This window comes from Hordeum vulgare, chromosome 1H, assembly GCF_904849725.1.
Source record: "Hordeum vulgare subsp. vulgare chromosome 1H, MorexV3_pseudomolecules_assembly, whole genome shotgun sequence".
In the NCBI taxonomy this organism is placed as follows: domain Eukaryota; kingdom Viridiplantae; phylum Streptophyta; class Magnoliopsida; order Poales; family Poaceae; genus Hordeum; species Hordeum vulgare.
The window spans coordinates 263,293,474-263,320,978 of NC_058518.1; the positions used below are offsets into that span (position 1 = coordinate 263,293,474).

Here is a 27,505-nt window from a genome sequence, read left to right on the forward strand (position 1 = left end):
CCACAAATCAAGCTGCCGTGCAGCTTCTTTGCAGCGACGCCACAGCTCGTGCCACAAATCAAAAGAGATTGACAAATCCTGGATACCAGGCCTCTTCTGATTTGTCAATCAAACGATCGAGGAGACCATAGATGGGTGGATGGAGATGAACGATTGGTCAATAACAGCGAGGGTTGCAGAAGTTGCTACTATGGTGTGAATCTCTTGGGGTAAGCAAGAGATTGTTTTCCTGAATCTAGGTAACTCTAAGTTGTGGCATGGGATCACTTTTCACAACACTTTTTAATCAGTGATTTTCTTACTCCAATATCACAATAAACGATTATTCTTTAGGAAGCTAAAAAGATTTATCACACAAATACATCCATTGTCTATTTGGACAAGATATTCTTATCCATTTCCAGAGACATAACACTTATTGCTTTTTTATTGTCTATCTTACAGTTACAACTTACTGCTTAGCCCTTAATACTACCTCTGTAACTAAATATAGGACGTTTTACAGTTCAAATTGAGCTGCAAAAACGTCTTGTATTTAGTTATTTAGGGAGTAGAATAATGAGAAATACAAACATCACCGCCGACATTGTTTCACAGTCAGACAATCTTCAGGATAGCTTAGCTATCTATTTTATCAGAGTTATCGCAATATGCTCTCCTAATGCTGGTCTTTGGCAGGCAAACTGACACACAAAGTACTTGAGGATTTGAAACTGTATTTTACAGAATTAATAAGTCTGCAATTTTCACCTGCCTGTGTAGATTCAGAATCTCTGCTCAAAGGTGCATCACTTCTGGTAGTCTGTTAGTTTGCTTATTGTGATGAGTCTGAATGCTTCAGAGAGGTAGGCCTGGGTATGTGCTGATATCTCTTGTGCTACAGATCGCATTGCAGGCCTTGATTCAGGATTTACCCTGGTGCAGGCAAGCGCTATCCTGACGATGAACACAACCTCTTCTGCAAGCTGTTCCGTTGGAGGATCCAACCGCTGGTCCAGTATGTCCTTGAGGAGTAAATCGTCTTCTTGTGATGAGGATATCGCCGGCAGAGAGGTTAGCAAGTCACCTGGGTGCTTCCCCATCAGGACCTCCAGTGCAACAACACCGAAGCTGTAAACATCACACTTCTCTGTCACCCTCATTGTGTACGCAAATTCTGCAAGAAAACAACGAGAGCCGTCATATGTTATTATGCTGCTCTAATATGACATTGCTAAGTAGGTGTCCGAATTTTGTGGAATTTGAGCATTTCGAATGACACTGATCCAAATACACATATTAGCAAGGCTGCGGCAACTACTTCTGAGTACTTAGAGCTTTGACCGCAATTATTCAACTAGGATAGAAGCGCCTTTGATTCACTAGGTTCTCACAAAGAGTGAATAGAAATATCTAAAATAATGTCTCATAATATTCTCCAGCACCAGTAGGGATCTTCGTATTATTCAAGTTTTTTTAACAGAGCTTACTGTTAACCGAATAATTAATAAAAAGTCTATTTATATGTCTCACTGAAAAGTCATATATTGTACGCGTAAGATGTGTACCTGGAGCCATGTAGCCATACGATCCTGCCACTGAAGTCCAGTTTGTCGAAGCAGACCCAAGCAACTTTGCGGTGCCAAAATCACACAACCGTGGCTCAAAGTCAGACTCGAGCAGGATATTATTCAAAGTGATGTCACGATGAACGATGGGCGGGTTGCAGTCATGATGCAAGTAGGCCAGGGCATGAGCGACCCCCTGTATCACCTTCATCCTCACGTCCCAGTCCAGCTTCCTCTTCCCTTCCTCCCCATACAATGTCTTCGCCAAACTGCCCCTTTCCAGGTACTCGTACACCAGGTACATGTAGTCACCGCTAGTGCAGAAGCCATGGAGCTTGACGATATTCCGGTGGCGGATCTCTGTAAGTGCTTTGATCTCATTCTCAAAGCTCTTTTTGCTAACATCCGATATGTCGCCTGTCTCAGCGACATGGAACCGCTTCACAGCCACAACCTGCCCACTTGCAAGCTCGGCCCTGTACACGGTCCCGAACCCTCCTTTACCAATGCAGAAGGTTTCGTTGAAGTTGTCTGTGGCATTCACGATATCAAAAAATGTAAACTTCCCCTCCTTTTCCCAGATCATGGACTCAAAAGCATCATTGGTGTTGGCCTCCAGCACTTTCTGCTCACGAGGCCTCCTTCTGCATATCAGTATGAGGCAAGCAGCAAGGGCTGCAAGTAACACAACCCCAACAACTGACACAACTATTGCGATGACTATTCTCTTGTGATGCCTGGAAGATGCACTGCCAGAACTGGGGTCACAAGAATTTATACCTTGCACATTACCACACAGACCAGAATTCCCAATGTAGGCATCAAGTGATGTGTTCTGGAAAGCCTTCCCCGATGGTATCTTACCGGTGAGTTGATTGTAAGAGAAATCGACTGTATCAAGGCTTGTCATGCTAGAAAACCCTGGTGGTATTGAACCACTGAGATCGTTGTGTGACAGGTTCAGCTTCTGCAAATTCCTCAGCATCTCAAGATTCGAGGGGATTGTACCCGACAATGAGTTACTGCTCAGATCAAGAAGGATCTGCAGCCCAACCAGATTGCCGAGCTCACTTGGTATCTGCCCTGACAACTTGTTCTTGCTCATATCAAGAGATAATAGATAACGGAGCTTGCCTATGCCCACCGGGATTGTCCCGGTAAGCGAGTTCCCAGACAAATCGACTTCCTGTAACTTGGAATTGTTGCCCAAATTTGCGGGAATTGACCCCGAGAGGGCATTATGGCTAAGATTGAGACTGAACAAGAGGCTGAGCTGGCCCAGCTCAGGTGGAACACTTCCTGTGAGATTATTGTCAGCCAAGCTGAGGTCCCGTAAGCTTGCCATGCTCCCAAACACTGCTGGAATGCCACCCGATAAACCATTGCCGTCCATGTGCAGGCGGGTGATATTGGTGCATTTTCCCCAATCGGAAGATAGCCGCCCGGTCAGTTCGCTCCCAGAGACGTCCAGGTAGTCCAAGCTGGGGTGGACACCGAACGCCTCTGAGATGTCACCGGTGAAGTGGTTCCCTTCCAGCCTGACCCGGAACAGCCCCGTGCAGTTCTTGAGGCACGGTGGCAGCTTGCCGCTGAAGTTGTTGTGGTTCGCCGTGAAGTTCTGCAGCGTGTGACTGTCGCACAATCTCTGCGGCAGTTCGCCAGAGAAGCTGTTGTTCGCGAAGCTCGCGTCTGTCAAGCTCAGCCCTTCTCCAAGGTCCGGCGGTACGGTACCACTGAAGTTGTTGTCGAACAGGGCAAGGTATTGAAGGTTTCTGAGCGCTGTGATGGTGGCAGGCAGCTCACCTTCCAAACTGTTGGTGTTGACATCCAAGACTTCCAAAGATGTCATGTTGCCAATCTCCGGCGGGATAGTGCCAGTGAGATTGTTGAAGAAAAGTGCCAGCCTCTTGAGCTGCTTGAGGTTACCCAACGAGCTGGGGATCGGTCCCGTGAGAGAGTTCACGGACAAATCCAACTGAACCAGGCTCACCAGCTCCCCGAGCTCTGCCGGGATAGAGTCGTTAAGCTTGTTGCTGAAGAGATACAAGATCCCCAGCTTGGTTGCCTTGCCGAGCTCCGGTGGAATCTTCCCAGTGAAGGAGTTCATTTGCACTTGGAACGATATGAGCTCTGGCCAGCTCCTGAACAAAGAAGGCGGAATCTGACCGCCGAGTGTGTTGGACGATATGCCAAACTCGCGCATTTTGCGCATCCCGGCGAACGCCGGCGGCAGGAAACCGGTGAGCTGGTTCATGGACAGGTCCATGAAATTGAGATTGCTAAGGTTGCCCAGCTGCGGTGGAATAGTGGAATTCAACCCGGTGCTCTTGAGGTCAAGGCGTTGCAGCATTTGGAGCTGGCCAAGTACCGGCGGGATCGTCCCGCCGAGCAGGTTGCCGCCGAGTTCAAGAACCCTCAGCTGGGACATGGACCCGAGGAAATCGGGGACTCCCCCGGTCAGAATATTATTTGCAACCCGCAGGTCCCGGAGATCCCTCAGCTTGGACAGCGACGGCGGTATCCGGCCGGAGAAAGCATTGATGGACAGGTTGAGGTACATGAGGATGGGGAGCTTCTGCGACAGCGAGTCAGGTATCGGGCCCGAGAAATTGTTCTGCGACAGGTCGAGGTAGGTGACGTTGGCGCTCTTGAGGACGAACTCCGGGAAGCCGCCGTTGAGGTAGTTGAGGTAGAGCGACATGAACCTGACGGTGGGCATCGGCGAGAACCTGGCGTAGTCCGGGTCGGTGAGGAAGTTGGAGCCCAGATCGAAATGTTGGATCCTGGGGAGCCTGCTGAGCTGGTGGGGGATGGCGTCGGCGAGGTTGTTGTTGTAGAGACGCAGCTCGAGGAGGCCGGATAGGTCGGCGAGCTGCGGCGGGATGGAGCCGTTGAATCCGTTGCTGCCGAGGTCGAGCGTGGCTAGGGAGCGCAGGCGCGAGATGGTCGCCGGGATGGCGCCGACGAAGTTGTTCCCGTTGAGGTCGAGGTTGGCGAGGGCCGGAAGCGCCGCGGCGTCGAGCTTGTCGAGCGTGCCGGCGAGGCCGATGCCGAACCCCCGGAGCGTGAGCGACTCGACGCGGCCGGCTGCGTCGCAGGATACGCCGGTCCAGGAGGAGCAGAGGCCCGCTGGCTTGGCCCAGGTGGCGAGCGCGCCCGGGAGCGGGCGGTCGAGGCTGGCCTTCCAGGCCAGCAGCGCCTCGGCCTCCGTCGCGGCATTGGCGGCGCCGGCGGAGAGCAGCAGCACGAGGAGGAGGATGAGGGTTGGTGCGCCTGGCGTCGGCATTGGCTGGCGGGACGGAGCGCGCCGTCGGGGGTGGCGAGCGACCGAGCGAGAGGAGGGGGGATTTCAGCTCGCGGCACGGCCGGCCGGTCAGTGGGGCGTTGGTTGACTCGAGTATGGAAGCGCCACTGCGTCCATGTGCTCGTGTTGTTCGGTGGTGCGGTGCGGCGCGTGAGTGTGGGGAAGAGGAATACGACTACGACTTGGAGGCATCGTCGTCGCGTACCGGGATCCCGGAGGCCACTGGCCCGGGTTTTAGGGCCGACAGCCTGTGCTTTGCTTGTCCATGATACCAGCGGCTTGCCGTGCGTTGACTCGCATAAAAATGGTGGACAATTTCTCTTTACTGGTAGAATCGTTGATTGATCCATCGTGATCAGCCGCAAATTTAGAATTTGGACCGTGCCGAACGTGAGCTGCTGCCGGACGGTGACAACCGCCGGGGCTTCGCCACCCTGTGCCGTCGCCATCGCCGTCAGTTCCTCCTTTCGCCACCCTGTGCCGTCTGACCGTGCCTCATCCATGTCGTGGGCTCAGTATTCAGTAACTGCACTCCAAACTTGGACAATGCATGGGTTCCAGACTGTCTATCTATACATGACGGACTCTATCTGTTAATAAATGAACTGATTAATTAAAATGTCAGTTATACCTTCAGCCATGAAAAACGGGCAGCTAGCCTTATTTTGAGTTTCTTTTCCTAGTACAGTAGTACTCCCTCTGGGTCTAGATTACTAAAGTAGTGTTCTAAGTGCTCTTATATTAGTTTACAGAGGAAGTAATAAATTGTAAGGAAACAGACGATATGAATCCGGATATCTGAACGTTTTCCTCTTGCTCCCCGCATCGCTCCCTGGAGCGGCTCGAACGGAGACCTAGCTTTCGCCGCCGTCGTCACCCCATTCTCCCTTCCCCTCAGTCGTCGTCGGCTCACGCCAGCAGGCAAAGCCCGACGACGACCGGTGACGGCGGGAATCTGCTCGGTTGCGGCCTCCCCTGGGTTGGTGGGAGGTGGGTGTGTGTGGTCGTGGGCGCGAAGGGCCGAGCGCAGCGCGGTTGGAGGTGCCTGGGCTTGGAGGTCCAGGGCTCCTGTGCGGCGCGGGTGTGGATGGACACGGCGCCGGTGTTGGATGCGCGGGAGGCGCAGATCAGGGGATCTGGCGCGGGATGTGACACCGGTGTTGGATGCGCGTTGCAGGCCGTCGTGGGTCTGTGCGCGCGTGGCGTTGCAGTGCGCTGCGACGACGCGAAGAGGCGATGCCGCGAGGCCTGGGCGCGCGGCTCGGCTGGGCAGCCCAGGGTGCGGGTTTGAGCGGCATGTACGGCACTCAAGCGACGGCTTGGTCGGCAAGGGGCATGGCCGGTGTGTGTCTGTCCGGTCTGGCATTGCGTGGATGTTCCTTGGAGCCCATGACGACGAGGAAGCGCGCTCCGGCGTGTGATGCAGATCTGGTCTCCAGTTATCGGTGGTCTGCGCAAGGTGCAGTTGACTGCGATGGTTCTTGGTGCTTCTTCGTCGATGGGCTGCTTGATGGTGCCAACGAACCAACCAGTTCATTCCATTTAACCTCTTGGGCAGTTCATCACAGGCTGGCCCTTTACGCGGACGATCTCATGCTTCTGATCCAGCCACTCCTCAGCAAGATGGAGGTCGCTAAGACATTTCTCGGCTGTTTCGGGGATGCCTCGGGCCTGAGATGCAACTTGGTGAAAAGCTTTTAAACTACTTCCTTCGTTCCAAAATAAATATCTTCTTAATATTGTAAAACTTTGTACTAAAGTTAATATAAAATTGTCACACTTATTTTAGAATAGAGGAGTACTTAGAGCAACCTCAATGGAGCGACCCATTTCGTCCGCCGCCATCCATATGGGACCGTGCGGACAAAACGGACGACCCAATGCGCCGACCCGTTGCCATAACGTGTCCGCTTCGCGTCTGCACCGGTCCATTTCCCGCCCAAATTTGGGACTGAAATGCGTCGGCGCGGACGCGCACGTGCCCTCTCGGTGTCCGTCCCAACCACCCACGGTCAACATTACTAATGACGATGTCCTTCTCGGGCTCACGCGTCAGCGGTCGCGGTCGGCCTTTTTTAATCTGCCCGTGCGGTGGGTTCCGCCTCCTCTGCTTTCAGAACCCATTCGTCCCCATCTCGCCACCTCGTCGGCGACCAAACCCTAGCACCATGGTCGGCTACTTCCCAAACAAGGGCAAGGCACCGCTCTACCCCCGTGGCATCTCCCCGCTGGCTGATGGAGCTGGAGAAGGAGGCGGAGGAGGAATGATGGGAGTTGGAGAAGGAGGAGCGCGCCCGTGCTGCTGCGCTGCCACCGCCACCAGCACAGCCCGCGCCGACGGGACACACAACAGAGGCGCAAGCAGCTGCGCTCTGGAACACGGCGTTCCCTTGGGCCGGCCCTGCGCTTACGCTGGTCGACCTCACAGGCCCCGACGACGACGACGACGATGCCTAGGGCTACCTCGTAGTTTTAGTTTTTTTAATTAATGTAATACAGACGTGTGGACTCTCGCCGTCCTTCGTGGTCGGCTTTTAATGTTTAATTATGCTTATTTATTATTTTTGCAAATACTTTATACTTTTTTCGCACGCCGGTAAAAATGAATCGGACCAGCGTTGGACGCATGTGCCGACCCAAACGGCGAAATGAACATTGGCGTCTGCTGGGCTGACCCAAACGAACAAAAAGCAGACAAAATGATTGTCCATTTGGGTCGACCGGTTGGAGTTGCTCTTATTTGTCTCGTGTTTCCATGCTTTGAGTTTAAAAGTTTGATAAATTTAATTCATATGGCCCTTGGTACGTTGTTTTTTTGGTGATAATATGGGTGGGAGCAACAATATTATTATTTTAATATGAAATGGTTATATGTTTATTCACTGTGCATACGTTGTAGGTTCTCCACAAAATATGCACAGCACACTATCTACACGCTAGGATAAGGTTTGAGGAGACTAAGCAAGAACCTTTTACTACCAATTATTTGAAATCTCTCGTTGGTGTTAGGGATTTTTCCTGGTACAACCTGCCTTCCACTAGGTGTGCTGGAGGTATCCTAATGGAAGTAGACATGGATTTTTCCTGGTACAACCTACCTTCCACTAGCTCAATGTGCTTCGTGCAACGATGATAAACGGAGTTGTCGGAGAGGTAGACGTCGGAGACATTGTCGCAGTAGACGATGGTGGCCTTCAGAACGTCAAGTTGTAGCTCCTAAAGAAGTTGTCGAAGCCATGAACACTCGGCGACAGCATTAGCCACAACCCGGTACTCCGCCTCGACAGTGGAACGTGAGATCATTGATTGTCGTATAGACGACCATGATATGAGTGAGGGACCGAGGTAGACACAACAGTCGGAGGTAGACCGATGGATGTCGGGACAGCCAACCCAGTCTGCATCGGAGTAGGCAACGAGAGCGGTGGATGATGAGGACAACAATGTGAGACCAAGGGCAATAGTGTCGAGGATGTACCAAAGGATCCGCTTCACCAGGTTCCAATGAGAATCACGTGGAGAGTGCATGTGAAGACACACCTATTGCACAACATGCTGCAAGTCCGACCGAGTGATCGTCAAGTACTGGAGAGCGTCAATAATGGAGCGGTAGAAGGCAGCGTCCGGCGCCGGCGCACCGTCAAGTGCAGAAACCTTGTCCTTTGTGTCGATAGGCGTAGGTAGAGGCTTGCAATTAAGCATGAGGGCACGCTTGAGAAACTCATGGGCATACTTCTTTTGAGGAAGAAAGAACCCATCAGTATGCCGCACCACCTCAATCTCGAGGAAGTAGTGCAAAGGACCTAGGTCCTTGATGGAAAACTCGATGCTGAGGCGAGCTGTAAGCTGGCAAAGGAGCTCAACCGAAGAAGCCATCAAGATGATGTCATCGACGTAAAGCAAGACGTATGCAGTTGCATGGCAATGATGATAGATGAACATCGAGGCGTGAGAGCGAGTAGCTCGGAACCCAAGATGCTGAAGGAAGGCAACGATGCGCTGGTACCATGCATGTGGGACTTGCCTGAGCCCATAAAGAGAGCGTGAGAGCATACACACATGGTCTGGATGAGCGGCGTCAATCAAGCCGGTGGGCTACTGGTAGTAGACCTGTTCTGCAAGATGTCAGTGGAGGAAGGCATTCGAGACGTCCATCTGATACCAGCCAAGCACGAGGCACGACAAGCTGTAGCATGATACATCTCCAACATATCAATAATTTATGAAGTATTCATGCCATGTTTTCCTATGTTTACAATACTTTTATAAGGTTTTACTTCACTTTATATGATTTATTTACAACTAACCCGAACTGATGTTGTTTTCAGCAGAACTACCGTGCTGTTGTTTTTCGTGGAGAAATAAAAGTTCAAGGAATTAGACGAAACTTTTTGACGGTTTTTTGGAATAAAAGAGAAATATTGGAGCAAAGAACCACCAGAGGCCCACCTGGTTCCCACTAGACACCAGGCTGCGTCAGCCCCCCCCCCCCCCCCCTAGCGTGGGATGATTGTTGGAAATATGCCCTAAAGGCAATAATAAGTTGGTTATTATTATATTTCCTTGTTCATGATAATCGTTTATTATCCATGCTCGAATTGTATTGATTGGAAACTCAAATACATGTGTGGATACATAGACAACACACTATCCCTAGTGAGACTTTAGTTGACTAGCTCGTTGATCAAAGATGGTCAAGGTTTCCTGGCCATAGACAAGTGTTGTCACTTGATGACGGGATCACATCATTAGGAGAATGATGTGATGGACAAGACCCAAACTATGAACGTAGCATATGATCGTGTTAGTTTATTGCTGCCGTTTTCTGCATGCCAATGTATCTATTCCTATGACCATGAGATCATGCAACTCCTCGACACCGGAGGAATACCTTGTGTGTTATCAAACATCGCAACGTAACTGGGTGACTATAAAGGTGCTCTACAGGTATCTCCAAAGGTGTCTGTTGGGTTGGCATGGATCAAGACTGGGATTTGTCACTCCGTGTGATGGAGAGGTATCTCGGGGCCCACTCGGTAATACAACATCACAATAAGCCTTGCAAGCAATGTGACTAAGGAGTTAGTCACGGGATCTTGTATTATGGAACGAGTAAAGAGACTTGCCAGTAACGAGATTGAACTAGGTACAAATATACCAACGATCGAATCTCGGGCAAGCAACATACCGAAAGATGAAAGGAACAACATACGGGATTAACTGAATCCTTGACATAGAGGTTTAACCGATAGAGATCTTCGTAGAATATGTAGGAGCCAATATGGACATCCAAGTCCCGCTATTGGTTATTGATCATGGAGTGTCTTAGGTCATGTCTGCATAGTTCTCGAACCCGCAGGGTCTGCACACTTAAGGTTCGGTGACGTTTCGGTATAGTTGAGTTATAGGTGTTGGTAACCGAAAGTTGTTCAGAGTCCCGGATGAGATCTCAGACGTCACGAGGAGCTCCAGAATGGTCCAGAGGTAAAGATTGATATATAGGAAGTCCTGTTTTGGTCACCGAATTTTTTTTTGGGCTTATCGGTAGCGTACCGGGAGTGCCAGGAGGGTACCGAGAACCATCGGGAGGGGTGTCACGCCCCGAGGGTCCTTATGGGCTATGGGAGGATACAAACCAGCCCCTAGTGGGCAGACATAAGCTCCCACTAAGGCCCATGAGGTTTGAGAGGCAAAAAACCCAAAAGTGGAAAAGGTGGAAAGGGTTTCCAAGTGGAAAGGAGGAATCCTACTCCTAATAGGATTGGAGTACGACTCCTCCACCTCCAATTTCGGCCAAACCTTGAGGGTTTTAGGCTGCCTCCTTCACTCCCTCCCTTCTATATATACTAGAGGTATTGAGGGTTTTTGAGACACAGAAAAACAGCCACGTGCTCCCCTCTCTCTAGATCTGTTTCTCCTCTAGTCTAGTTTCAGCGGTGCTTAGGCGAAGCCGTGCTGGAATAGCTCCACCATGCCGCCTGCTGGAGAACTCATCTACCTCTTTGCCCCTCTTGTTGGATCAAGAAGGCGGAGATCGTCATCGAGCTGTACTTGTGCTGACCGCGGAGGTGCCGTCCGTTCGGCACTAGAACGGGATGGATCATGATGGGATCGCGGGACGGATCGTGATGAGATCACGGGACGGGCTGCGATTTGGATCGCGAAGATGTTCCACTACATCATTCGCGTTATATACACTTCTGCTTAGCGATCTACAAGGGTATGTAGATGCACTCTCCCCTCTCGTAGATGATCATCACCATGGACTAGATCATCGAAGACGCGCGTTGCTGCGCCCATCTATTTGTAATATGGAATATTACTGTTTCAAGCACATATTGAATGATTGTTGCAACACAACAATTAGCGCAATCGACATTTGTTTCGTTGTTTCGTGAAATCAAGTGCACATGTTTCATATCTCTATTTCTCCCACGTGTTTTAACGATAATAAACAATATCTTTTTTGCGGGAAGATACTAAACAACATCATTGGTGAATCTTCTCAAAAAGTGCACCATTTCTTCCATGCTGATACGTTAGAAGCATAGAGATCATACATGTTAAAACATGTGTGTATAAAGTAGACCCAACTAAGATAAACCACATTTCCATTGATGAAGCCTATGGCGCAAAATCATTTTACATTGAAAACAATGAAGAAAACTGGCACAGGGGATTAAAACAAAAAATTAAATCAGCAACAAACTTCTAACTCATCTCACAAATTTCTATATCCACCTACACATAAATGTTACTAAAGTTTTTTGTAAACACTTGGCATATTGTAACTTGTCCTTCTCCGCACTTTTCACTAATCTCCATATTCTGCTAGGTTACACTGATTTTTCATCACAGAACACAAACCTAAGCAAGTAGTGTACTATTATGATAAAACCATATCGGTTAACTTGCTCCCAGGTGAGTATACAAATTCATTTCTATTATCCACTCCTTTCAGCACCAGTGAAGATCTCCATTTCACACCTAACAATAAATATATGAGATTATATTTACAAAGAAACAACAAAGAAACATTTACTCCATGGACATGGGTGTTGTTAATCGATGATGTAAGAAGAATTGAGTGTTTCTTTACCAACATAAAGTACTTAAAGTGATTCTGCATGTTTGTTTACCTAGGAATTGGATGGCTGTTTGTGATAACGTGCCCATCTCTTTCAGTCGTGTGATGGTTAATCCATGTTTTTCATCAAAACCTTTGTAGGAATCCCAGATCTTTCGTCCATGTAATGGTGCAGTTTTGCAAAATACTTCATGAATAATAAACCTTGGAATCGGGATAAAATAACCCAAGAAAAAAATATGGAGATAAAAGGAACAATGAGTCAGCAAACCCAAAAATTCCCGTTGCAAAGAAGCTGCCAAGAGCATCCCATTCTCTTGTTAACCAAGTGCTCATGTCGTTCCTCACCGCAACATTCTCACTATTCAGTAGTCAGCAATGCAAATACCTCAGATGAATAAATCCAACTCTGAAAAATTAGTGAAACGAAAGCATCAACACAAATTTCATTGTGGGAAGATCTTTCCTGAATACGAGGCATTATTGACACAAACATGGGCATGCCGTAATATCCTCATCTATCTAATTAATGGTCAGTCTCTCGTATTTTCTCTTGCCGTCCATTAGTCCATGTTCCCTGCACGACTGCCACCAAGAGGAATAATGGCATTGGCAACCAATGGCATAGCAGCTATCAAGAGAACAGCGCATGAATGACACATAAACATAATCTGAGCTATATACATGGATATGAAAACATGAAAATATGTGTGGTATGGTAGTCAAAGTGAAGTAATACGAGCCATTGGAGACTACGAAGTGAGAATTTATGAATCAACAAAATCAAAATGTGAGAACCAGTCTTCAAGATTTACTCTAATGGATCAACCACATTCAGTATGAACACCACCGAAAAAAAAGTTTAGGAAGTTACTACGTACCCTACTGTAATCAGTGGCTGCAAGTGGGGATCACAGACAAGAGAGAATGTGGAATAGAGTTAACCAAGCCGAGAACCACGGTTGCGTGAGGTTGCACTGCCGGCACAGGAAGTATGATGGGAGAGCGGCAGGACCACGAGAGACGAAGTATATATGCATGCGCACGTACTGAAGCATCTCCGGAGTGGGAGAAAGAAACACATACCTCCATTTAATTGACACTGTCAAGTGGCACACATCACGCGATGAATTCTCGCGTGTAACTGATGAATGATTGCATCTTTCAATTCCGGCAGATCAGTTTCAATTGCTCGTGCCATCCAATAATCCACCGGCGTCGCTTCGTCTCTGTGACAGCCCGATGCCGACGTTCCAGAAGATTCCCTTTCCTTTCCGTTTTCGTCGTGTGTATGTTTTATTTTGTCGCATCATCATCTCATCATTCACATCATCTGCATTGCATCGGCATCTCCGTTGCCGCCAGTTTTCAAACGTTGCATCCGTTGTTAGTTGCCGGTTAACGTCGTTGTTCGTTCCGAGCCTGACCGCACGCGCCCGCGGCATCGTTCGAAACCCTGTTTTAAAAGTGTGTTGAAAACTTTATCTGATCGGGTTGAGATTTGACGTGCGGTCTTAATTAGTTATAGCTAGGCCGCCTGTCGAATTTCGTCGCGATCGGAGACCGTCTGGTACCCGAACGGTCGACCGTAGCGGCACCGTATTCGGGCTATCGTCGGACGTCTGTCACTGTTTTAAAAATTGTTGCCGCGCCGCCCGTTCTCCCTCTCGTCCCCGGTTATCCCCTCTACACGGCCGCGTACCCATTCCCGCGTTCGGAATCGTCCGAATCCGACCGCACGGTTAGATTCGGAGCAAGATTTCGGGTAACCTAGCCCCCCCGTTTGTCTATATATAGGCCCCATGTCATTATTTTAGACAGCCACTCTCTCCTCCTCGGTTTCCGCGCAACCCCACGAAACCCTAGCCTCCCACCTGCCCTCTCTCTCCTCCCCCAGCCACCGCGGGCCCGCCGAGCCCAGATTGGGCCCGGGCAGGCCCATCCGCCGCCGCCGCCTTGCCCGAGCTCCCTGCAGCTCCTCTCCAACGCCGCGCCGCCACCAAGCCGCAGCCCTGCCTCGCCCTTGCCGCGGGAGTCGTGCCCGCAGCCGGCCCGGATCTGCCTCCTCCGGCCGCCTCCCGCCGCCGCCGGGGCCCCAGCCGCCGCGCCGGACCGTCCCTTTGCCGGATCAACGTCCTGGCCGCCGGGATGCCAAGCCGTCGCTGCAGGCCCCTCGGCCAGAACCGAGAACTTCGTGGCCGGATCGAGTCGCCAGCGGCGCGGCCTGTCCACCCCTCGCCGTGCCTCCTCGCCTCCATTCTTCGCCGGATCTGCCACCGCCGAGCCCCGCCGTGGCGTCAGGCGCCCCACGCTCGACGGCCGCCGCCACGGCTCGCGCAGTCGGCCAGGGGAACCCGAGCCGCCAGCCTGCAGCGCTCCTGGGCCGCACCAACTGCCCGGCCCAGCAGCCGGCTTCCTCCCTCGGCCCAACAGCCGGCTCCCTCGCCCTCGGCCCAACAGGAGAGCGGCTCCATCCCCCAGCGCCCCCTCGGCCCACCGCTCCGATTCTTCGCCAGGCCGGCCCAAGGGCCCATGGTGAGCTCCTCGCTAGTTCCCACCCACCGTGTAGATTAGTTACCTTGCGCCAATGCCTGTTTCGGCCCGCTAGAAGTTTAGGCCCGTTAATTATAATTTTTTTTAGCTTTTCGGATTTATTTAAATTCCAGGTTTTTGCTAGATATTAAAAACGCCGTAACTTCTTAACCGTGTATCGGATCGCGATGTATTGTATATGATTTTGGCATAGAATTTCATGTAGAATTCGATTATCCAACTTGCATAATTGTTTGACGTCATTTAGCATACCGGATGCCTAGAATAACGTGTTGTTTTTATAGGTTTCGTCTCGTAATTATTTCTCGTGCGTGTCCGGTTTGCCCGAATGCCTTCATGCTCTAGGGACCCATTTGCCATGTATTTTAGAGTGGTCACTCGTATTTTTGCGTGTAGGGATTGCCGGTAGTTTATTTTCCCGTATATAGGGGATTATCTCGCATTAATGTGTAGCATTATTTTGTGTTGCAAACCCCACATATTTTATATGTTTTCGGGGTAATGTGCAATTAGTTTTAGCTTTTGAGGAAGTCAGTTCGTGCGATATTTTGCCGTGATGCTCTTTTGGTTATTTCGTAGGATTTATTCCGTGCGTCGTTTGACGGAGTTGTCAACTAGAGAGTTGATCTTGGATGTTTTGTTTAGCCCCTGGTATTTTTGGTTGCAATAGAAATTCATGTTTAGGTGTGTTTTGCTTGCTCTCAAGTTGCTAGAAATAGTGCTGTTTTAGAGGAGCTGAAATATTTCTAAGTCTGGAATCTGTTATTATTTTGTTGTTGTCTTGTCTTGCTTGTATCTTGTGATCTGTAGCTCTTTTGAGGTTGGCCCAATGGAGTTAGTTGTACCCCTTGTGTTTCTCTAGCATGCTGTAAAGTTTCATGCCATTTGGAGTCCTGTAGCTATAGGTTTTGCTGCTGTCAATATTGCTTCAGATCGAAAACTGCACTTTCATGAGGTGTAATTTTCACTAAGTCTGAATAGTGTGTGAGATGCCATTTTGTGTCTTCTTTCCCTAGTGATCCATGATGCCATGGTAGTTGTAGTTAGTTGTTTGTAGTAGTGCTTCTTGCCCTCTTCCGTGCCATGCCTTGCTTGAGCATATCGGAGTTGTGTAGCCGTAGTTGTGGGGTGTAGAAAATGCTATGTGGCTGATTTTGGCAGATTGTAGTCATTTCTTGTTTTGCTCGTAGTTTTTGAACCGTAGCTCCGATTTGATCGTGTCCTACATGAAACTCACTTAGAATTTCGTGTAGGTTCATGTTCTCTTTCTGTTTCCATGTTTTGAAGTGCTCGTGACCGTCGTTGCACACATATTGCATTCATGCCATCATATCTTGCGGTGCTTGTATCTTTTGATCCGTAGCTCCGTTGGAGATGTTCTTTATGTGTAGATTGCTTGCCTTGACGAGTAGAATCACGTGAACCTATTTGTTTTGCTGTTTAACAACTAATTAAATGTGTTAATTCAGAGCTGGAAAGAATTGTAAATTAACATGTGAGGTCATCTCAGAGATGCTATATGTCGTTTCCGACCTCATTTAAAATGCCTAGATAGATAGTTTAATTACGCTTCACCTCTTGCCATGTTTAATCACATTTAATATTGTCGTGTACCTAATCGGGATAGAACTAAATAATCAAACGTGGAGTTTCATCAATATGCAACTCGTTGCATATTGAACTTCACTTAATGTGTAGTGTTTGTTTGTCGTGAATTGTCATGCCGTGCCTTGCATGTTTTCAGCTTCTCATGCATCATTTGTGTTGTTGCATAGTGTGGTGAATTTCGTATGTTTATTGTGTTTTCAGTTTTCTTCGTCTCGATAGAGTTCCGCAAGCGTGTCGGATGTGAGGACCCGTTCGACTACATCGGTTCGTCTGCTTCACGGAGTCATTCTTCTTCCAAGCGGGATCTCAGGCAAGATGATCATTTCCCCAGATACCATTACTATCATTGCCATGCTAGTTTTATCGCTTCTATCGATTATGTCTCGTTGCCTACCACATGTTAAATATCAGCATCTCAACAATACCATGATAACCTTCAACCTGTTCGACCTAGCAAACCACTGATTGGCTATGTTACTGCTTGCTTATCCATGTTGTTAGCGTTGCTAGTTGCAGGTGTAGTTGCTTCCATGTGAAAACATGGGTTCCTTGATATATCACCATATTAATGCTATTTAATTTAATGCACCTATATACTTGGTAAAAGGTGGAAGGCTCGACCTTTCCAGCCTGGTGTTTTGTTCCACCTTTGCCCCCTTAGTTTCGGCTACCGGTGTTATGTTCCATAAATGAGCGCTCCTAACACGATCGGGGTTGTTATGGGGACCCCCTTGATAATTCGTTTTAGATTAAGACTGGTCTGGCAAGGCCCAACTTTGGTACTACATTTGCCTAATAACCTAATAATAGTGCATAGGGACCCGCCGGCACCCGCAGACTATTTTAATCAACCCCTGGGCTAGTGCTCCTCATGAGTGTTGGTCCAAAACTAGAGCCGTTTGCGGGGCCAACCCGGGGCAACTCGGGAGATTTCTATCAGGCCACCGTATGCTGTGCTTATCCGTCGTGTCCAGCGAACGAGATACGCGGCTCCTATCGGGATCGTCGACACGTCGGGCGGCCTTGCTGGATTAGTTTTACCTTTGACGAGATATCTTGTGCATCGGGATTCCGGTGATGCTTTGGGTAATCTCAGAGTTGAGGTTTTGCACCAGGGGATCCGACGAGATCGCAAGCTTCGTGATTGAGGATTTCTATGCGGCTTGTGGTAATTTGTGATGGACTAGTTGGAGCACCCCTGCAGGGTTAAATCTTTCGGAAAGCCGTGCCCGCGGTTATGTGGCAACGTGGAAACTTTGTTTAACATTGGTTCTAGATAACTTGAAGTTAATTTAATTAAAATATGCCAACTGTGTGCGTAACCGTGACTGTCTCTTTCGTGAGTTCCTTCTCTGATCGAGGACACGGTGGGGTTATGCTTGACGTAGGTAGGTGTTCAGGATCATTCATATGATCATCTGTAGTTCACGTCCGCTATGCGTAGATCTTCCCCCTCTTATTCTTGTACTCGTAAGTTTAGCCACCAAATATATGCTTAGTCGCTGTTGCAACCTCACCACTTAACCATACCTTACCCATTAAGCTTTGCTAGTCTTGATACCTTTGGAAATGAGATTGCTGAGTCCCCTGTGGCTCACAGATTACGACAACACCAGTTGCAGGTACAGGTAAAGGTTACTTGCCGCGAGCGCGTTGATTGTTCATTTGGAGTTGCTTCTTCTTCTTCTTCTTCTTCATCGATCTAGGATGGGTTCCAGGCCGGCAGCCTGGGATAGCAAGGATGGACGTCGTTCTTCTTTTCTCGTTTTTTTTCGTCCATAGTCGGACCCTGCTCTTACTCTTGATGATTATGTAATGTGCTGATGTGACTCTGATGTAGCTTGTGGCGAGTGTAAGCCAATTCTATATATATATATATCTCTTCTTTTCAGTACATGTACTTGTAACGATATCCATTCTTGCGACACGACGAGATGCGCTTCTATCCCTGACGAGGCCTTCGTGCCAAATTGAGGATAGGGTCACATCTTGGGCGTGACAAGTTGGTATCAGAGCAGTACCGACCTAGGAGCCCCCTTGATTGATCGAACTTGGCCAAGTCGAGTCTTGTGAAAAAAAATACTTTGAGTCTAGTTATATATCGGAGAGTAGGATTCTTTTTTCTCCTCTTCTATGCTCTGGTGAGGAATCTTGACGTAATAATTTACTCTACTCCTCTTCCCACTCAATTTTTTTTAGGATCACGCGGATATTCTTGGAATCTATATGATGCCGATGTGACGGAGTTCTGTCTTGGTGCCTCCTGTCTGACTTGATTTTCTTCCGGGGAGTTGAGCTCCACGGGATTCTTGAGCACATCGTTATCATTCAGATTTCTTAGTATCTTAGGACGAAAGATGTTCGTAATTGTTTCAATACTAGTAGTGGCAAGATAACCCCGATGTCCCCAGTACTGGTGCAGATTGTTCGAGAGTACTGCCATACTTTGTATCGTTGTGATCACGAGGGTCTGTTGTAGATGAAGGTCCGAGATTCTGGTTGTGTGTTGACGGATGTGATACAGGTGACGGGTTAGTTTAGGAGTTGTGTGAAATACTCCTTGTATCCGTGTACCAGATTGCATGACCAGATATTTCGGGAATTCTTAGGTGGGAATTCAAGTAGTTGCTTATAGGACAATCTTCCAACAAATGCATGATGTTAGGTTGGGGTTCGACATCTAGTGGATTCGTTTGTTCACGGTCGACTTACAACGGTACACGTTGTGTCTTAAAGAGTCCTTGTAGCTTGCTATGACTCGGGGACGCTTCGTATGTCAGGTGCACTGCCTTGCACTTGATGGCTACTGTAAATCGAGCCCGTGCGATCTTGTCCACGAAAATATCGGACGAAATCTTTCTCATGAGTTTGTTCTAGCTTGTTTCATAAGCCTCACCCTTTGTTTTGTTGGAAATTGTTAATTCGTGTTGCTTCGATGTCAAGTGGTGATTCCAGATCTTTTCTAAGAGGTGTTCTCATAGTTTTTATGTGAATGCTAATTCTCTTGCTCAATCAGTTGTCTTATCAATTCTTGTCAACCGGAGTCATCGTATCAATTCCATTCAACCGTTGTGTTTCTCTTCAGTGGATTCAATCCTCTCCAATTTTCGCAAGATCATTGTCTCATTTTATTCCAGAGTTCATCTCATCTGTCTCAATTTGTCTTTGTTTTTTTCCCCGCCCTCCCACCCTTTTTCTCAGTGATTCAATTTTCATCCAGGAGTTTTTCTTTTCATTGTGCTTCCGCTATCTGTTCTTTTCTCTCTTACCCGGTGATTCATTGTGAAGATTCTCAGGAGATTCGTGTCACAGTTGTTCATTCTTGTCATCCTTACCGGTGAATTTAATTCAGTTGTCCGTGTTCATCATATCCTAATTTCCTTGTAATTCTTTTCATGTTGGAGATTCTTTCAGCCTATCTTGGTTATTCATTCCTCTCTTTTCATCCGGGGTGTTGAAGATATCTCGGAAGTTTCGTGTTTTCAATTCTTTTAATTATTTCGGGGTGCTAACCTCATCTAGTTTTCTTATTCCAGTGCAATATCTCTCTTCTAAGCAATCTTTTCTAACGGTGGTTTCTTTGAGTGGGCCCATAACCCACAGGTTCTTTCCCAGGATCTTTCCTGGCTCTTCTAATTTTTCCCGGAGATCTCTAATTCTTTTCAACTATGACGTAAGTATGATTTCCATCAGTCATATTACTTCTTCAAGTTCTATTTGAATTAATCCTCATATTTGGCTCAACCTTTCATTCTTCATTATTCCGGAGTGTCTCAGTAGTTCTTGGTGTTGTTTCTCGTCATCATTCTCAGCTTCGTGTTATCCTCTCATTGTTGTCAATCATGAGTAATCCCTTTCTTGCTATCCGATGCATTTCTGAGTTGTTTTCGTTCTCGATCCTCCGAAGGCCATCATTTCAAAGATTCTTCGTTCTCAGCTTTCAGCTTTCATCCTCAATTCTTCTCAATTGTTGTCTCGTCGTTCGTCTCTCATCTATTCCGGTGTCTTATTCAAGTTTTCTGTTAGGTGGCTCAAGATCTTTTCATTCTCTTGTATCTCCCTTAATTCGTGGTGTTCCCATTTATTTGTGAATTCTTACCGGTGTTTCCTTCATTTTTGCCTCAAGTGGTGCTTATCTCTCTCTGCCTCTTCAAGATTCATTTCTAGTAGAATAAGTGATATGCTAAATCCGTTGCTTGTCATCAGTTTAACTTGATGAAGGACAAGCATAACATAATTCTTATTCTTGCTTCATTAAATGGTTTCAATTCTTCTTCCGAAGTGGCTCATGATATCAATTCCTTTTCTGAGGTGTTCTTTTCTTTTCTTTTCCGGAGTTCCAAGTTCTTTTAAGTATCTCTTTGTGAGGCTTCATCTAAATTTTGGCAAGATCATAATCTTATTCTTTTCTACCTTCATATATGTGCATCGTTCACTTGTATACGGAGGTCCTTCATGGTGGTTCATCAAGGTTTCAATCAATTCTCAATTGTTCTTCAAGATTCTTGTTGGAGAACCTCAAGTATCCTTTCTCTTGCATTTATATGTGCAATTGTTCTTCCTTTATCCTTTGAGGTGGTATTATAGCGTTCTTGTTAGTGTAGGAGCCTCGAAGAGTTTTCCTTTCGAGAATGAGATAATTAAATCCACCGATTCTTTGATCATGAGATATTTTCAACCATGATTTCTTCATTGAGCTATCTTGGTTTGGATTTCACCTAAAGCTTTTCCTATGGGTTGTTGCTATCATGGTGCTGGTCATTAATCCAAGTTCTCAATGTATCCTCTTGGTGTAAGAAGTTTCGATTCTTGTTGCTCCCAATCTATCCTTGTTTCTTTTAGTGGTTGTTTGTCACCTCATATTTGTTGAGTTGATTTTCATAAGCCCACTACTATCTTGTTCTTTTCGTTGTTGGTTTTCCAACTACTCCGTCTATTCTTCTATCCGGAGGCTCTTCAATTCTATTGCGATGATAGTTGTCATTCTTTTTCTTCATTCTCTTCTTCCGTATGAGCTAGTTCCTATTCTATTGTTCCGGAGGCTTTGTGTTGTTGCCCTTTTCGGTCTATCTTGTTGTTCTATCAAGATCTTGGTGTTACCTTGCTCTATTTACTTGTTTGTTGTGAATATTGTCTAATTCTTCCACGTTTTCGAATTTTTTGTCCCATTTTCCTACCGAAGTGCTGCCGAAATTTTCCGTGAATTCTTGCTTCTTTCCCTTATCATTCCTCATCTCTTTGCAACCTTCAAGGATCGTTGGTTTCACTCGTTTGTCAAAGAAGCGAATAAGTTTTACCTCTTGTGCTTTCTCATCCTCTCCCCCTTTCATTCTTGGATCTCGGGGCGAGATCCTCTTGTAGTGTAGGAGAGTTGTGACAGCCCGATGCCGACGTTCGAGAAGATTCCCTTTCCTTTCCGTTTTTGTCATGTCTATGTTTTATTTTGTCGCATCATCATCACATCATTCACATCATCTGCATTGCATCGACATCTCCGTTGCCGCCAGTCTTCAAACGATGCATCCGTTGTTAGTTGTCGATTAATGTCGTTGTTCGTTCTGAGCCTGACCGCACGCGCCCGCGGCATCGTTCGAAACCCTGTTTTAAAAGCGTATTGAAAACTTTATTTGATCGGGTTGAGATTTGACGTGCGGTCTTAATTAGTTATAGCTAGGCCGCCTGTCGAATTTCGTCGTGATCGGAGACCGTCTGGTACCCGAACGGTCGACCGTAGCGGCATCTTATTCGGGCTACCGTCGGACGTGTGTCGCTGTTTTAAAAATCGTTGCCGCACCGCCCGTTCTCCCTCTCGTCCCCGGTTATCCCCTCTACACGGCCGCGTACCCATTCCCGCGTTCGGAATCGTCCGAATCCGACCGCACGGTTGGATCCGGAGCGCGATTTCGGGTAACCTAGCCCCCCCGTTTGTCTATATATAGGCCCCATGTCATTATTTTAGACACCCACTCTCTCCTCCTCGATTTCCGTGCAGCCCCACGAAACCCTAGCCTCCCACCTGCCCTCTCTCTCCTCCCCCAGCCGTCGCGGACCCGCCGAGCCCAGATCGGGCCCGGGCAGGCCCATCCGCCGCCGCCGCCTTGCTCGAGCTCTCTGCAGCTCCTCTCCAACGCCGCGCCGCCACCAAGCCGCAGCCCTGCCTCGCCCTTGCCGCCGGGAGTCGTGCCGGCAGCCGGCCTGGATCTGCCTCCTCCGGCCGCCTCCCGCCGCAGCCGGGGCCCTAGCCGCCGCGCCGGACCGTCCCTTCGCCGGATCAACGTCCTGGCCGCCGGGATGCCAAGCCGTCGCTGCACGCCCCTCGGCCAGAACCGAGAACTTCGTGTCCGGATCGAGTCGCCAGCGGCGCGGCCTGTCCACCCCTCACCGGTGCCTCCTCGCCTCCATTCTTCGCCGGATCTGCCACCGCCGAGCCCCGCCGTGGCGTCAGGCGCCCCACGCCCGACGGCCGCCGCCACGGCTCGCACAGTCGGCTAGGGGAACCCGAGCCGCCGGCCTCCAGCGCTCCTGGGCCGCACCAACTGCTCGGCCCAGCAGCCGGCTCCCTCCCTCGGCCCAGCAGCCGGCTTCCTCGCCCTCGGCCCAACAGGAGAGCGGCTCCATCCCCCAGCGCCCCCTCGGCCCACCGCTCCGATTCTTCGCCAGGCCGGCCCAAGGGCCCATGGTGAGCTCCTCGCTAGTTCCCACCCACGACGTAGATTAGTTACCTTACGCCTATGCCTGTTTCGGCCCGTTAGAAGTTTAGGCCCGTTAATTATAATTTTTTTTAGCTTTTCGGATTTATTTAAATTCCAGGTTTTTGCTAGATATTAAAAACGCCGTAACTTCTTAACCGTGTATCGGATCGCGATGTATTGTATATGATTTTGGCGTAGAATTTCGCGTAGAATTTGATTATCCAACTTGCATAATTGTTTGACATCGTTTAGCGTACCGGATGCCTAGAATAACGTGCTGTTTTTATAGGTTTCGTCCCGTAATTATTTCTCGTGCGTGTCCGGTTTGCCCGAATGCCTTAGATAAAATGTTCATGCTCTAGGGACCCATTTGCCATGTATTTTAGAGCGGTCACTCGTATTTTTGCGTGTAGGGATTGCCGGTAGTTTATTTTCCCGTATATAGGGGATTATCTGGCATTAATGTGTGACATTATTTTGTGTTGCAAACCCCACATATTTTATATGTTTCCGGGGTAGAAAAATCCATTGGATTTTTCTGTGCAATTAGTTTTAGCTTTTGAGGAAGTCAGTTCACGCGATATTTTGCCGTTATGCTCTTTTGGTTATTTCGTCGGATTTATTCCGTGCGTCGTTTGACGGAGTTGTCAACTAGAGAGTTGATCTTGGATGTTTTGTTTAGCCCCTGGTATTTTTGGTTGCAATAGAAATGCATGTTTAGGTGTGTTTTGCTTGCTCTCAAGTTGCTAGAAATAGTGCTGTTTTAGAGGAGCTGAAATATTTCTAAGTCTGGAATCTGTTATTATTTTGTTGCTGTCTTGTCTTGCTTGTATCTTGTGATCTGTAGCTCTTTTGAGGTTGGCAGAATGGAGTTAGTTGTACCCCTTGTGTTTCTCAGGCATGCTGTAAAGTTTCATGCCATTTGGAGTCCTGTAGCTATAGGTTTTGCTGCTGTCAATATTGCTTCAGATCGAAAACTGCACTTTCATGAGGTGTAATTTTCACTAAGTCTGAATAGTGTGTGAGATGCCATTTTGTGTCTTCTTTCCCTAGTGATCCATGATGCCATGGTAGTTGTAGTTAGTTGTTTGTAGTAGTGCTTCTTGCCCTCTTCCGTGCCATGCCTTGCTTGAGCATATCGGAGTTGTGTAGCCGTAGTTGTGGGGTGTAGAAAATGCTATGTGGCTGATTTTGGCAGATTGTAGTCATTTCTTGTTTTGCTCGTAGTTTTTGAACCGTAGCTCCGATTTGATCGTGTCCTACATGAAACTCGCTTAGAATCTCGTGTAGGTTCATGTTCTCTTGCTGTTTTCATGTTTTGAAGTGCTCGTGACCGTCGTTGCACACATATTGCATTCATGCCATCATATCTTGCGGTGCTTGTATCTTTTGATCTGTAGCTCCGTTGGAGATGTTCTTTATGTGTAGATTTCTTGCCTTGACGCGTAGAATCACGTGAAACTATTTGTTTTGCTGTTTAACAACTAATTAAATGTGTTAATTCAGATCTGGACAGAATTGTAAATTAACATGTGAGGTCGTCTCGGAGATGCTATATGTCGTTTCCGACCTCATTTAAAAAGCCTAGATAGATAGTTTAATTACGCTTCACCTCTTGCCATGTTTAATCACATTTAATATTGTCGTGTACCTAATCGGGATAGAACTAAATAATCAAACATGGAGTTTCGTCAATATGCAACTCATTGCATATTGAACTTCACTTAATGTGTAGTGTTTGTTTGTCGTGAATTGTCATGCCGTGCCTTGCATGTTTTCAGCTTCTCATGCATCATTTGTGTTGTTGCATAGTGTGGTGAATTTCGTGTGTTGATTGTGTTTTCGGTTTTCTTCGTGTTGATAGAGTTCCACAAGCGTGTCGGATGTGAGGACCAGTTCGACTACATCAGTTCGTCTGTTTCACGAAGTCATTCTTCTTCCAAGCGGGATCTCAAGCAAGATGATCATTTCCCCAGATACCATTACTATCATTACCATGCTAGTTTTATCGCTTCTATCGATTATGTCTCGTTGCCTACCACATGTGAAATATTAGCCTCTCAACAATACCATGATAACCTTCAACCTGTTCGACCTAGCAAACCACTGATTGGCTATGTTACTGCTTGCTTATCCATGTTGTTAGCGTTGCTAGTTGCAGGTGTAGTTGCTTCCATGTGAAAACATGGGTTCCTTGATATATCACCATATTAATGCTAGTTAATTTAATGCACCTATATACTTGGTAAAAGGTGGAAGGCTCGACCTTTCGAGCCTGGTGTTTTGTTCCACCTTTGCCCCCTTAGTTTCGGCTACCGGTGTTATGTTCCATAAATGAGCGCTCCTAACACGATCGGGGTTGTTATGGGGACCCCCTTGATAATTCGTTTTAGATTAAGACTGGTCTGGCAAGGCCCAACTTTTGTACTAAATTTGCCTAATAACCTAATAATAATGCATAGGGACCCGCCGGCACCTGCAGACTATTTTTATCAACCCCGGGGCCAGTGCTCCACATGAGTGTTGGTCCAAAACTAGAGCCGTTTGCGGGGCCAACCCGAGGCAACCCGGGAGATTTCTATCAGGCCACCGTACGCTGTGCTTATCCGTCGTGTCCTGAGAACGAGATACGCGGCTCCTATCGGGATCGTCGACACGTCGGGCGGCCTTGCTGGATTAGTTTTACCTTTGACGAGATATCTTGTGCATCGGAATTCCGGTGATGCTTTGGGTAATCTCAGAGTTGAGGTTTTCCACTAGGGGATCCGACGAGATCGCGAGCTTCGTGATTGAGGATTTCTATGCGGCTTGTGGTAATTTGTGATGGACTAGTTGGAGCACCCCTGCAGGGTTAAATCTTTCGGAAAGCCGTGCCCGCGGTTATGTGGCAACGTGGAAACTTTGTTTAACACTGGTTCTAGATAACTTGAAGTTAATTTAATTAAAATATGCCAACTGTGTGCGTAACCGTGACTGTCTCTTTCGTGAGTTCCTTCTCTGATCGAAGACACGGTGGGGTTATGCCTGATGTAGGTAGGTGTTCAGGATCATTCATATGATCATCTGTAGTTCACGTCCGCTATGCATAGATCTTCCCCCTCTTATTCTTGTACTCGTAAGTTAAGCCACCAAATATATGCTTAGTCGCTGTTGCAACCTCACCACTTAACCATACCTTACCCATTAAGCTTTGCTAGTCTTGATACCTTTGGAAATGAGATTGCTGAGTCCCCTGTGGCTCACAGATTTCGACAACACCAGTTGCAGGTACAGGTAAAGGTTACTTGCCGCGAGCGCGTTGATTGTTCATTTGGAGTTGCTTCTTCTTCTTCTTCTTCATCGATCTAGGATGGGTTCCAGGCCGGCAGCCTGGGATAGCAAGGATGGACGTCGTTCTTCTTTTCTCGTTTGTTTTTGTCCGTAGTCGGACCCTGCTATTACTCTTGATGATTATGTAATGTACTGATGTGACTCTGATGTAGCTTGTGGCGAGTGTAAGCCAATTCTATATATATATCTCTTCTTTTCAGTACATGTACTTGTAACGATATCCATTCTTGCGACACGACGAGATGCGCTTCTATTCCTGACAAGGCCTTCGTGCCAAATTGAGGATAGGGTCGCATCTTGGGCGTGACAGTCTCTCCCTGCAGTCGTGCCAGGTCCAAGAGGCTTGAATCATATCGGTTTCGGCTACATGGTGTTGCCCCTCAAGACCAAGAAGTAGGTATCGTTGCCCCTTCACTGTCCGCATCCTCGCCTCCCTCCCGAGCTAGATTCGTCCTGCACCTCGCCTCTCTCTCGCGTCGGATGGATTCCCCCGCGCATAGGATGGATGGAGTGAACGCAGACCACGTCGCTACAACCCCTGTGTATATGCGTATATGGAGCGCCCAACCTGGGTCGCGTATAGTTTTTCCTTATAAGCATTTTTTTGTGTGAGTCAAGCCAGCCCAAAAAGCCCAATCAACCACCGGCCTTGGAAAAGGTCACGAGAGTAGCAACCCATTAGGACAGCCTAGCCAGGCCATGGTAAAACTGCAGCTAAACACATGGATCTCACGGCCAAAAACAATCTCAACACGCAATCCGACGGCAGGGGTCATTGTGGGCGTGCAAGAGCTCCGTTTAGGTGCGGTTTTACTGTTAGTTTTTTTGTGTGTGAGTCAAGCCAGCCCAAAAAGCCCAATCAACCACAGGCCTTGTAAAAGGTCACGAGAGTAGTAGCCCATTAGGACAACCCAGCCAGGCCACGGTAAAACTGTAGCTAAACACATGGATCTGACGGCCAAAAACAATCTCAACACGCAATCCGACGGCAGGAGTCATTGTGGGCGTGAGAGAGCTCCGTTTAGGTGCGGTTTTACTCTCCTAAAAACCAAGCCGAGAACCATGGTTGCGTGAGGTTGCACTGCCGGCACAAGAAGTATGATGGGAGAGCGGCAGGACCGCGAGAGACGAAGTATATCTGCATGCGCACGTACTGAAGCAGCTCCAGATTCGGAGAAAGAAACGCATACCTCCATTTAATTGACACTGTCAAGTGGCACACATCACGAGATGAATTCTCGCGTGTAAATGATGAATGATTGGATCTTTCAATTCCGGCAGATCAGTTTCAATTGTTCGTGCCATCCAATAGTCCACCGACGTTGCTTCGTCTCTCCCTGCAACCGCGCTAGGTCCAAGAGGCTTGAATCAGATCGGCTTCGGC

General features: G+C 47.9%; 1 protein-coding gene across 1 annotated transcript; it reads right to left on the reverse strand.

Annotated features, from left to right (window-relative positions):
- Nucleotides 1–346: 346 nt before the first annotated feature.
- LOC123430600 (probable leucine-rich repeat receptor-like protein kinase At1g35710) lies at nucleotides 347–5,054 on the reverse strand. Its single transcript, XM_045114455.1, has 2 exons — nucleotides 1,548–5,054; nucleotides 347–1,156 (listed from the first exon to the last, which is right to left on the reverse strand). The coding sequence occupies exons 1-2, from the start codon at nucleotides 4,831–4,833 to the stop codon at nucleotides 789–791; spliced, it is 3,654 nt and encodes a 1,217-aa protein (XP_044970390.1). The 5' UTR covers nucleotides 4,834–5,054; the 3' UTR covers nucleotides 347–788.
- Between the last annotated feature and the right edge of the window lie 22,451 nt (nucleotides 5,055–27,505).